This window comes from Candoia aspera, chromosome 3 (genome assembly GCF_035149785.1).
Source record: "Candoia aspera isolate rCanAsp1 chromosome 3, rCanAsp1.hap2, whole genome shotgun sequence".
NCBI classification, from domain to species: Eukaryota; Metazoa; Chordata; class Lepidosauria; order Squamata; family Boidae; genus Candoia; species Candoia aspera.
The window spans coordinates 17,800,936-17,814,185 of record NC_086155.1 but is presented as its reverse complement, the minus strand read 5'-3'; the positions used below and the strand labels follow the sequence as shown (position 1 = coordinate 17,814,185).

At 41.6% G+C, this 13,250-nt stretch overlaps 1 protein-coding gene across 1 annotated transcript in view; it reads right to left on the bottom strand.

The window, feature by feature from the left end:
- Positions 1–12,276, bottom strand: part of ATP9A (ATPase phospholipid transporting 9A (putative)) — a 97,901-nt gene extending 85,625 nt beyond the window's left edge. The window contains exon 1 of the mRNA XM_063297041.1: positions 11,821–12,276. Coding sequence (XP_063153111.1) covers positions 11,821–11,888 — 68 coding nt within the window. The 5' untranslated portion in view covers positions 11,889–12,276. The remainder of the gene's footprint in view (positions 1–11,820) is intronic.
- Between the last annotated feature and the right edge of the window lie 974 nt (positions 12,277–13,250).

Below are 13,250 nucleotides of genomic sequence, written 5' to 3'. Positions count from 1 at the left end.
AGGTCACTAAAAAACAGCCTTCTAAGAAACTACCTGCCATTGTTGCCAACTTCTTTAACTAGCCCTGCTATATTTGTCATAAGATCCCTAACACAAATAAATTAAAGAAATAACAGGTTTTTCCTGTTATTTTTCATTTTAAACGGTCTTTTAAGAGTCAATAGCACTGGAGTTTCACGCTGCACTACCTGTCATATTCGTTTAGTTTCTTCTCATTGCAATATTCTATCTGCAAATATTAACAGGTTTAAACCACCTGCTCTGTGCAACTGTGTATAATAAGAAAAATGGAGGAAATGACTCCAAGTTATACCAAGAGGGTGAAAAAAATAGCAAGTCGGTAAATGTGTATACTGATGGAATGTTTACTAAGATGGAAAATGGATGAAGAAATTTAAAGATATGCATATGCTGGTAGAAAGACAGATGATACGTCAAGGTAATTATGTTTGTTGAAAGAAGTGAAAATGGCTGTTTATAAAAGTATGCTTCAGCCCACTTTGTGACATGGAAGTGAGGGATGGCTATGTCAGAACAACGTTAAGAGTTGAGTAAAAGTGAGAATTGAGAAGTCATTAAAGAAGAGATAGGATTTAGCACCCAAGAATGAATGGGTGCTAAATGAATGTGAATACGGAAGTGAGTGAACACCATGAAAGAAATATATTAAGATGGTTTGGTCAAATAAAGAAAAAGAATGAGGCTCAACCTACTTACAGGAAAGAACAGTGAAATGGTGGAGAGGAAGGGGAAGATCAAGAAAGTTGTGGTTGTACAGAGATGATGAAATTCTCAAAAAGAAGTGAGAAATTTAAAGAAAAAAATTTTAATATATAGAATCTGTCATGAGTAAGGATGGCGAGCCGCATTTCTTGGTTTTCTGAAGACATTTCTAAACGTATCTCCTTAATTGCTTGTTCCTCCCTCTTTCGATGGGAGTATGAGTTTGTTAGGATTGATGTCCTAACTACCAGGAAACACACTGAGACAATGAACTGGTCTCTAATATTTATTACTAGTACTTAACAAGAATCCTAACAAACTGAAGAAGCGTGGGAAAAACCCAGACATATAGCCCCCAAGGGTTAAGGCGGTCCCGATCTGTGTCTCTTTGAATGGCTACCTAATTCCTCAGTGCTACGCATGCGCTTGACAGTCTGGATGGGAGCCCCCTGCTCGCCATCCTTACTCATGACAGAATCAGTGTATGGACACGGGTGAAACAAGGATGGTTTACACGGAATGGGGAGCTATAATGAAAGGCATTAGCTATATTTTCTTCTCTTTTTCTTATTCCATGCCTTTAGTTTCTTTGGCTTACTATAGCTATCCCTCTTTTACATTCAGTATCCCGAAAGGGAGTAGTGTGATCAGTATACAGTATACGTACATAAGTAGCACAGGTTTGAAATAGATTGAATTCAACGGCATATGGAAGCATGATTGCCGAATTACTCATTATGGAAACAGAGTTCTAGAGGGGAAAGAGGGTGTTTAGACTACTGAATTCAACCCTTTGCTCAAAGCTAAAACCAAGCTAAAATATCCTTCGCGGTTGTCTGTCCATCCTTGGTTCAAAAAATTCGAAAAAGGTAAGTCCATCACCTTTCTAGGCAAGAACCTTTCTGTTAGGAAGCTTTTCTTAGCCCTCAATCATCAGGGAATATAATGGCTTTTTTTGAGGGAATACAGGGACAGGGGTAAAGCACATAGCATGTGTCCCTCAGTGAGCTGATCATTGCTCTGATGAAATATAATGACTGTTATATCCGGCTCTGGTATAAGGAAGCTTATTATAGAATACGCACCCTCTTGGGTTGCATACAAAATCTGCCCAATCTGCCCCCCCCCCCAACCTCTTCATGTAATCTACTTGTTTCACAGAGATTGGATTGTTTGCTTTACTTCCAGTAAAATTACCAGTTTCCTTTATAGAGTTAACAGTGGTTTTTTCCCATACTCATATATTTTCAATACAAAGATGCAATCTTGCACACAGGGTGCTGAAATTATATCAACTTTTGTGCAATTAAAGGTGCATTCAGGCCAGAAACAAAAGAAAGTAAAGTGTTATCAACTGCAAACTGAAATGTGTATTTTGTTTGTTAAATTTATATTGCCGCCCATCTCACAAAACAAGTGACTCTGGGCAGCATACAACAAAGCTAAAACAGTTAATAAATGCCTAAAACTATTACTATTTCTATTACTATTACTATTTAAAACATTAAAAATATAAAAACAAAGCTAAAATGTTAGACAAAGTGAATTTTATATCAATTAAGATTAGCATTTCCTGAGTAGTAGCATCTCATATACTGTGCACAGAACAATCCATATTATTTTATTAACCACATTAAAAGCCTTAGCAAGGTGCCAATCAAAATGCACAGAAACCTTTAAAGGATGCAATATCATGCAATCTATAATGGTACATTAATGTACACAAGCATTACAAAAATCTAAACAGGAGATCACCAATTTTATATAATAGTAACCAGGTGAGAGCTTCCCAAGAAGAAGTTGAAAACCTGAGTATCAGCCACATTACAATAGCATTCACCCCTGCAGTTCCTGATATCCTCACTCAGCATGGGGGACAGAATAGGACCCTGTATCACCCCACCATACAGTGGTTGTGGGATGAAGCATTACTCTGCCAATACTACCTTCTAAAACCAACCCTCAATATAGGATCAGAACCATGCATCAAGCCCCCAACTCCCTAAGTTGGTCTAGGAGGATACTGTGAAAGATAGTTTTCATATTGTCAAATGTAAACATCATGATATTAAACAGGCCATTACTAAAATAAGGAATAGATAGAAACTATATCCCTGCCCCAAAGTGAATCACATTTAGACCTTTATGTAAGTGGGAGAGAGTGACATAAGAAATTTGAACTCTGATATATAAATACAGCTTGCATTTAATAAACAGCAGTCACTGGAATTTTTTTCATGACTTCTTAGTCTTTCTATAATAAAACTACCTTATCCATCTTTCCTGGAGTATTCTGTGCCTGTTTAATTTGTTCCAGCCTAGCCTGCCAGGAAACACCTAACAGGTGCCACAGTTGATAGGATCAAAAACTGTTGAGAGGTTTAGGAGCATCAGCAGGGACGCATTACTCTTACTATGCCCCCTCAACAGGTCCTCCATCATGGCAGCCAGTGCTATCTCCATGCCATGGCCCAGCCCAAGTTAATCTGCTACCATTCCCAACCATCTTGGTGGGGAATGAGAAATAATCCTACCTTATGTAAAGGAATGAGGAGACATGAAGAACATAGGCAGGAACAGTTAAGGCAAAATAAGAGACATCTCAGTGCTGGGATAGGAGAAGGCATGAGAAAGAAACTCAAAACAACCCTGCCTGAGTCTCTTTGATATAAAAGGGGCCAGAAAGAATATCTGGCAGGCTTTCAAGATTTTGTTATTATACACTACAATAATAAAGTAGCATTCCCGGAATCCATGAGTTGTCCATTTCTTGAGCTGGCCTACCTCAAAGGGCAGACAAGACCATCTCCATCAGCATATCCCCCCTGGCTAGTACCACCCAAAAGGGAGCTCTTTTCAGATGCACTATCAGTGTAGCACTTCTTTTGGCTAAAGTAAATTTTTCAGTGAGAAATTGAACATGTGTTTAATTCTTAGGCGCTAGAAAAAAATAGGACCTAGTAGCACATCCTAAAGCCATGTTTACTTAGAAGTCTCACTAAATTAAATTAAATTTACTCCAGAATAAGCTACAAACTTTCAGGTTGAAAAGTGCTAAATGGATTTCATCCAGGATGCTCAAGATTTCCACTGAGCTTCATTGAAAACCTGGGATTTTTAATACAGTTTCTGCACAAAGCCTCATGTATCATAGCTGGGAGCCAAGCACACAGCAAAGGACTCTAGCAGACTACAAAGAAAAGGGAAATATATACAACTGGCCATAAAAATGTACAAGCAGATGCAATTCCTTATTCCCATATAATCCTTAATTTTATTCAACCAATACTGAGGCACACCTGTTTGGCTTAGTAACTTTTACATGTATACCTCTAAGAAATGGAAAATTCTAATCAGCAGATTCTATCCTGATCCAGTTTCTCTTATTCTGGGTGAACAAAAGACTATAAAGAATATAAACAAAAGAATATGAAGTCCGATGGTATTGCCTTTCTTTAGGTTCTCTGCAAGATCCCCCTTAAGACTCCTGTTCATTTCATTATGTAAATAAATCAGAGACCGAAGAGAGATATGGAATTGTTATTCTAAAGATTTCTCTAAGCATTCTTGAAAATTCTAAATTATTGTTTGGAAAAATCTCTGAATAAATGGAAATATTACTATAGGAGGTATATATAAGGTAATGCTCAAGATCCTGCAAGGTAGACTTCAGCAATTCATGGAGCGAGAATTGCCAGATGTACAAGCTGGGTTTAGAAAAGGCAGAGGAACTAGGGACCAAATTGCCAATATCCGCTGGATAATGGAAAAAGCCAGGGAGTTTCAGAAAAACATCTATTTCTGTTCTATTGACTATTCTAAAGCCTTTCACTGTGTGGACCATAACAAATTGTGACAAGTTCTTAGTGGTATGGGGATACCAAGTCATCTTGTATGCCTCCTGAAGAATCTGTATAACGACCAAGTAGCAACAGTAAGAACAGACCACGGAACAACAGACTGGTTTAAGATTGGGAAAGGAGTACGGCAGGGCTCTATACTCTCACCCTACCTATTCAACCTGTATGCAGAACACATCATGCGACATGCTGGGCTTGAGGAATCCAAGGCTGGAGTTAAAATCGCTGGAAGAAACATTAACAATCTCAGATATGCAGATGATACCACTTTGATGGCTGAAAGCGAAGAGGAACTGAGGAGCCTTATGATGAAAGAAGAAAGTGCAAAAGCTGGCTTGCAGCTAAACCTCAAAAAACCAAGATTATGACAACCAGCTTGATTGATAAATGGCAAATAGAGGGAGAAAATGTAGAAGCAGTGAAAGACTTTGTATTTCTAGGTGCAAAGATTACTGCAGATGCTGACTGCAGTCAGGAAATCAGAAGACACTTAATCCTTGGGAGAAGAGCAATGACAAATCTCGATAAAATAGTTAAGAGCAGAGACATCACACTGACAACAAAGGCCCGCATAGTTAAAGCAATGGTGTTCCCCGTAGTAGCATGTGGCTGCGAGAGCTGGACCATAAGGAAGGCTGAGAGAAGGAAGATCGATGCTTTGGAACTGTGGTGTTGGAGGAAAATTCTGAGAGTGCCTTGGACTGCAAGAAGATCAAACCAGTCCATCCTCCAGGAAATAAAGCCAGACTGCTCACTTGAGGGAATGATATTAAAGGCAAAACTGAAATACTTTGGCCACATAATGAGAAGACAGGACACCCTGGAGAAGATGCTGATGCTAGGGAGAGTGGAGGGCAAAAGGAAGAGGGGCCGACCAAGGGCAAGGTGGATGGATGATATTCTAGAGGTGACGGGCTCGTCCCTGGGGGAGCTGGGGGTGTTGACGACCGACCGGAAGCTCTGGCGTGGGCTGGTCCATGAAGTCACGAAGAGTCGGAAGCGACTAAATGAATAAACAACAACAAACAACAATTACTATAGGAACATCTTGATAATGAAGGCAGTTTTCCTTTCAAAGATTACTTTTCTTGGAGATGTCCCTGCTTTGCTCTGTTTTTTGTTTTAATAAGAAATTGATGTTTTTCTCTGACCTTTTGGGAATAGTAGCACATCTTTCTATTATTTTTTCCAGTTCTTGGTGTTAAGTTCCTTGCTTCCTCATCATTCAAATACATGTATAATGCAAGCTCCTTAGGATATAAAATTATCTTATGCTGTAAGCCAAACTAGGAAGCTGAAAAAATATCCCAGAAGGCAAGAGTGAACCATTTCGGTATTGCTGTCAATACTACATGGGCATGTCCATAAAATCACCAAGAGTTGGTCTTGACTTAAAGAAAAACTTCTTTTAATCTGAAATTAGCCTGAGATTGAGGAACGTTGCAATATAAATCTATTCTAGGGAGTCCCACTGAGCTCAAGCTTATTTATTCCCAAGGAGGGTGTAGAGATTGTAGCTTTAATCAATCACATGTAGCAATTAGTCAATTAATGTGTTGATAAATCAATTAAGAGCATTATCCTATAGATTTGTATGCAGAAGCAAACCTGCTGAGTTCAGTGGTAGTGCCCTGGAGGTGGATCCAGGACTGGAATGCACAATATATAATTTGCATATGTGTGTCTACAGTATGAGAAAATTATGTGTTGTATTTAAATTTTTATGCCTTGATTTTCCAGGGGAAATGCCTTCCTATTCCAACTTATATAGCTATTTACAGCCTTTTCATATTGCCTATTGATAAACAATGAATGGCACTGCTTCTCAGTCTTCTGGCTAAGATTAAGTATGGTATTGATAAACAATGAATGGTATGTATAAAAGAAACAAGTAAAACTACAAAATATATTTAAAGATACAAAATGAACATATCATTAAAAGCAAAGTAAAATAAATAATCAAGACATTCCCAAGGATGTAAATCAGAACACCCAAGCACGAAACATATATATTACAGATTATATTAAAACTACAGCATTGAAAAAAATTAAAAGATATTGACTTATGTCTAAAAATTAACAAAACATGTTTCATCCCTGAAAAGTTCTTGCATTTAGTAACTACCTGCCTCACCTCAATCTCTCCAAAGATGATCTTGGACTCTGGCCAGCAAATAATCCTTCAAGTAACCTGATCTCAACCCCTTTAGGACTTTAAACGTTAATACCAGCAGTTTGAGTTGGATTACTAGTTAGGGTTCAGTCCCATCTTCCAAGGTCTATATCTCATGTACTAACATAATAAAAAAATAAGATTACCAGATGGTGGACAATTAGGACAATTAGCATATCAACCTGAACTGATAAAAGACTATCAAAATTTGAAAAGCAATCTGATAAGCAATCTGATAACTGCTGATAGTTTTTCAAAAATGAAAATCATATGCTTTCCAGGGTCTTTCTCAGTTCTACAAATGACAAGGAGTTAGCAATTTATAAATGAATATACTATAAAATACATTAGGAGATCATGACTCAGGCCAACATTTTAGACTGGATCTAATGCTTTTGCGATTGCTTTGTGGAACTTGGCACGGAGGAGGAATGATCAAGCCATAACTGGGAATTTGGAATTATATATTTATGGGTCACGGAGGCTACAGCCATTGTCATAGAAGACGACTTTCCTATCCCTCAAACACAGGTGGAGATGCCTCCTCTAAAGGGATATGTGCCCTTCATAATTTGAGTAACCTTTAAAAATTCTTTTTACTAAGCATTAGAAATAATGAGTGGCATGGCTGTCTAATTTGATGCTCTGTTAATATTTTTTCAGTTGACCAAAAATGTTACCAAACTAATGGTGCTAACCAATCAAATATTTTCATCATTACTGGAACTAAACTGGAATAATGAAAAGTTAAGCTGGTCTTCTGAAACCCAACTAGCTAATACAAAAAAATCCCCAGAGGCCAGGAAGGTAGGCAGTTTGAGGGTAAAAAAGAAAAAAAAAAACATTAATGTGGCAACACAGTTCTGTGCTGTCAACAGCTCTTGATGATTATAGGAAAGACCATTTCCGTGACCCAGCTGGAACAAACAGACTCTCCAGCCTGTAACTAGAAGAGCTCTGGAGCTAAGTTACATCACTACAATTACTGCAAGCATTACTAACAAGGCAAGATACACAACAGTGTTAGTGAAAACTCCAGGGGAAATTGTATAATCCTCAGAAAGACAAGAACTGCAGCAATGGAGTGCTAATTGGCCTACGCATTTCACAACCTTTTCATGAACCACCAGAACGGAATTCAGTTCGCTCAGCTATGTTTACCTTCTAATGCTTGACATTATTATATCCCTAACAAAATGCCCATCCTTAGGATCAGCTCTTAGCTGTAGTATGTTTGCTGCACTTCAGCATGCTCTTTAGTCTTTTAGGTACTCAGGCAAATGCAGTGTGTTCTGCTGCAATGGCTTATGCCTTTGGAGAAAAATCCTGCAACAGTTCAGCCTTTGGAGAAAAATACAAGAAACTTTGCATCCTGGAGCAAAGGCAACAAGATGGCACTGACTCCAATTCATCTAAGGTAGCCATATGGACTTTCAGCTGATCTCGTTTCAATACTGGCCACTCCACAGCATCTGAGAGAAGAAGGTGCTCCTATGGGGAGGGGAGATAGTGACACAGGGGAGGCTACAAGGCATCTAGAGCTTTGTTATCTAGTAGAGCTGGAATACCATGGTCAGCCAAGAAAACAAACACATGGATCATCAAACAAATCAGAGTTCTCAGTCAAGGCACAAACGTCTAGGCTCAAATTATGCTATTGTAGACACATTATGCAAAGACCCAGCTCTCTAGAAAAGGTTCGGATGCTGGGAAAGTGGAAGAGAAGAGGATGGCCAGCGCACAAAGTGGATGGACTCAGTTACAGTGAGTGCACCATTGGAAGATCTGAAGGACCAGGTTAGAAACAGATTATGATGAAGAATATATATCTATGTGGTTGCAACGAGTCAAAACTGACTTGATGGCACATAATCAATCAATATCCAGTACAGCAGTATTTCCTACCCTTTCAAATGTGTGGACTTCAGTTCCCAAAATTCCCCAGCCAATATGGCCATTGCTAAGAATTCTGGGAATTGAAAATCACAGAAAGGTGGTTGCAAAGGGTGGGAAATACTGCAATAAAGTAAAAAGCTCATGGCAGCTCAGGAGTATTAGCCAAGGAAGTATTGTTCCTTCCATATTACTTGCTATCTGAAATGCTACCTTGCTTAACTTGATGGTCAGTAATATCTATAATCAGAGCTCCTAACCATTTTATACAAGGCATGTGTGGTCCTCCAGATGTTGATAATACAGCTCAAACCATTCCTCATCAATGGCCATGAGGACTGGAGCAGGAAGAGTTGTAGTCCAACTACACCTTGAGAACCAGATGTTTCTTACCTCTTTTAGATCAAAATAGTTGTGGTATGTATGTACATTTGCATGTATGTATGAATGAAATGGATCCTGAGTTTCTGAATGGAGAGAGTAACCATTTCTCCCATACTGATTCCTTAAACTAAATTATATATCTCTTGTATTGGCCATCCCTTCCTCCTGTGCAGTTAATAATGGCTATTTGAAGTGGGGCAGAGGAAAGTTTAGGTATATCCAAAGCTCATTTGTGCATGTCCAAAAGCTAATAAAGCAGGAAAACATTAATATCGAGGATTGTACAATGCTCTGAACTTTATTTCAAAAAGGTGTTTCAGAGCACAATGAAGCATAAATGTAGCAGCCACATCTTTTTATTTCTCCCTTGTTTAAACATTCTGGAAGAAGGCAATGCCAAACTACTTTTGTAAGCCAGCCAAGAAAAACACACTGGGATTATATAGTCACCAGTACCAGGAGTTGAGTTTGACTTGAAAGAGACCTTACCTTTTGCACATATTTGCAAAACAGAAGCACAGAATATAGTTGGCAACTTTTATATGCAAAACTGAACAGCTTAGAGCTTTCCTCTCAACTTATAAACAATGGAAGCAGGTTGTGCATTTATTTAAGACAGTCCTATATATTTAATACAGTCCTATATATAAGGGGGCATGGTGGCCCAGTGGTTAAGATGCCAGGCTTGTTGACCAGAAGGTTGCAAGTTCGGTGGTTGGAGACGAGAGTGCCGCACAGTGGAGTGAGCGTCCGCACTCGCCCCAGCTCTTGCCAACCTAGCAATTCGAAAGCATGCAAATGCAAGTAGATAAATAGGTACCGCTTCGGTGGGAAGGTAACAGTGTTTCCATGATTGTCATGCTGGCCACATGACGTGGAAGTGTCCTTAGACAACACTGGCTCTTTGGCCATGGAAACGGAGATGAGCAACCCCCTTATATGTCATTAGACACAACTAAATGGGAATCTTTACCTTTACCAAATATATATTACCTATATATTTGGACATATATAACACACCAGTTTACTACTAATGATTTATATCTTTTAATTCCAAAACTCTCCCCACGACCTGAGTTTGATCCCAGTGGAAGCTCTGATCGACTCAGCCTTCCATCCTTCAGAGGTTGGTAAAATGAGTATCCAGATTGCTAGGGAATGTGACGACTCGGGAAGGCAATGGCAAACCACCCTGCTATAGTCTGCCAAGAAAACGTCGCGAAAGCGGCATCTCCCCTTGCACAGCGGACCTTTCACCTTTTTCCCTACCCACAATTCCATGTAGAAAGAGGTTAGTTGGCTTTAAATACTCTTTCTTCCCCCATGAGAAGCAGAATAATTAATGTGAATGGAACACACAATTTTATGCATATGAAATCTGGTGTTCTAACATTTATAGACTGAATCTGTAGGCACAGATTCAACATTCTTCTATTTTACATTTCACTCTCTATGTCTCTAATTGCCTCCTGCTGCATATACGGGATTATAAAATGCACTTGACAAAAAACGGTTCATATTATCTTCAGAAACAAAAGAGGTGTCTCCTGGAAAGTATAAACTGTTCTTGGAGCCCAAAGCTATAAGAAATAGGGGGAAAAACACAGAGAAACCAACTAGGAAAGGAACATGCTATTTCATTTCCAGCTTCAACAGGAATTTTAAAGCCACAAAATATCCAGCAGCCCAGATCAGAAGACAACTCTAGAGTCAGGCCTTCCTGATGGGCAAGCATAATGCTGTACAGTAATCCTTTCAGAAATCAGCCATTAAGGAAGTCATTTCTGGGAGGAAAAAAAGCATTTGAATTGCTAAGATGGAACAAGTTTAGCTAAATGCAGGTACCTCTGGCAGAAGTATTCCAGAATGTGCACTGCACTGATGCCAGTGATTAAAGAGAACCCGCCCAAAGTTTACATGCTCAGTCGCCTAATAATGAAGGCTCTGCGTGTTTCAAGGGGGCGGAGCCATTCCCTTAAATTCGTATTTGGTCTAAGTCCCTATTGTTTTCGCCTGGTTGTATGAACGCTATCTGGAAAGCGATGCCTCCTGCCTTTTTTCCCTTCCTAGCTTGGCTCTAGAGAAGGATCCTGCCGGCGACAGCCGTCTCGTTCTCCCCCTTCCCTTCCTCATCCAGGTTCTCGAGGCTGGAATGGCAGCCTCTGCCTGGGCGTGCCACCTACAAATGGCGTCAGAATCAACCTGTCAGTTCCTGCTGCCCCAGCCTCTCCCCCCACCCCCACGCCCGTTCCGGCCCGGGTCCACCACAACCCTCTCCCCGGTCTATTTCTCCTCCTAAGCCGACTCGGCTTTTCCCAACGCGAGGGAAACGTCCTGGTCACCGAGGCGGCATCGAAACGGGTGTTTACAACAGGCGGGGGGGAAAGAAAGGTGGGGAAATGGTCCGCGGAACCGGGCTCGGGCAAGGGGGAAGGCGCCTGGAGAAGGAGGGCGCTGTACAGCCGGCGTGTAGGGAACCTGCCACGGAAATACCCTCCATCGCTGTCCGAGGAATTTGGCTGGCTCGGGAGCCGTTTCTGGAGCCGAAGGCAGGGCCGGCACAGACCAGCAGCATTCTTCCCTAAAGCAGCAACAAGAAGTAGCAGCTCCGGGTGGGGCGGGGGAGCGAAAGAGCCGAGGCTGCCCTCCGTTACGGGCCAGGAACCAGAGCCGGGCGGCGCGCCCGCAGCCATCGCCGAAGCTCGCTCCGGGCGCGGAAAAGGCGAGGGGAGGCCCAGCCGCCGCCCGGCAAGAACCCCGGAGGGAGGAGGTCGGGCGCCAACTTACCCGCCGCGGTGCTTGTTGTCCATCCGCTTCTTCTGCCTGACCGGCTGCAGGGGGATGTTATCGGTCATGACCGCGGCAGCCGTGCTGGGCGCAGGCGGGGAGGAGCGCCAAGCAGGTCCGGTTTCTCGCCAGCTTCGCCTCGCCCGGCCCAGCCTCTCCGCGCTGTGAGGAGAGCGCGCCGCTGCCTGCCAATACCGGGCGGACAGGGGGCTGGGCGGCGTCGCGCAGGTAACGTGGACTCTCACGCCGCCGCCCGCGGTGTCCCCTCCTCCAGAGCCCCCCGAGCAGGGTGTGTGAAGTGGGAGAGGGCGGTTTGCCTGCCACCTCTAGCCTTTCCCCATTCCTCGCGGAGGGTGACCCTCCTCCTTCTTGCCTGCGTTTCTCTCTCCCTCAGCGCAATATCTTCCCGCCACTCTGCTCTTGAGGCTGTGTGACTCTTGTCCGAGCATTTGGAGTGGCCTTTGACGACTGGTTCAACTGTGGACATTGCTCTCCCGGGACACGCTGTGCACATCTTTCCTCCCAAGTTAAATCCCGTTCTCGCCTTTCTTTCGGCGGCTTCCTGGTGCTTTCAGACAAGACGTTGCCTCTCTTCGCTAATCTGCCCTGCCACAGAGCAATTACCGGCTGCCCTCGGCTGGTCCATAAATTCAGACGACCCGTGGAGGGAGGTGGAAAGCTCAAGATTTTTGTTTTAAAGATTCCATTCCCAAGCACTGGTTTTTGGGGTGTTGCAATGTCAAACTATATATTTTAAGAGCTAGATGAGGAGGTAGCACTGAGGCAACCTTGCTGATGTTGAAAAATCTAAGCAGGGTTGGGATTGGTTAGTATTTAGATGGGAAACCACCAGAAAGTCTCAGCACTTTAGATGTATTTATTACTCAGATTTATATACTGTTTCAGTCATAATGGTTCTGAGGGGCTTAGTTCCAGTCCAATAAACATAAGAAAATGTAACAATATAATTGCCAAATCAACACTTGAACTAATATCCAGTAACCCACCATTTGTAATACAGCCATCTCCCCTTGCTTACTATACTAGGAACAACAACTTCATAATTAATGCCCTGCACTATTTGGTCACCAAAGGCTTTGCAGAAAGGTTCCAAAACTTTTTGGAATAAGCTAGGAAATCATAAAAATGCATCCAGGAAGAAGTCAATGAGGTTGCTTATGGAGAACCTCAGAACATCTAGGCCTCTCTTACCATAGCTTCACTATTAGAAAAGAACTGGGTTAAAATAGAATTCATGGAAAAGTAGCAAGATAGAAATAATGGTTCACTAAGAATATTGATGTTCGTCTCAAACTTGCCATTAAGCACTTTGGATAAGCCTCAAGATTTCTGGAAGAACATTCTATGGGCAGGTCAATCAAAAGTGGATCTTATGAGAGTATATTGGTGCTATGTTTGCCAAAACTGTT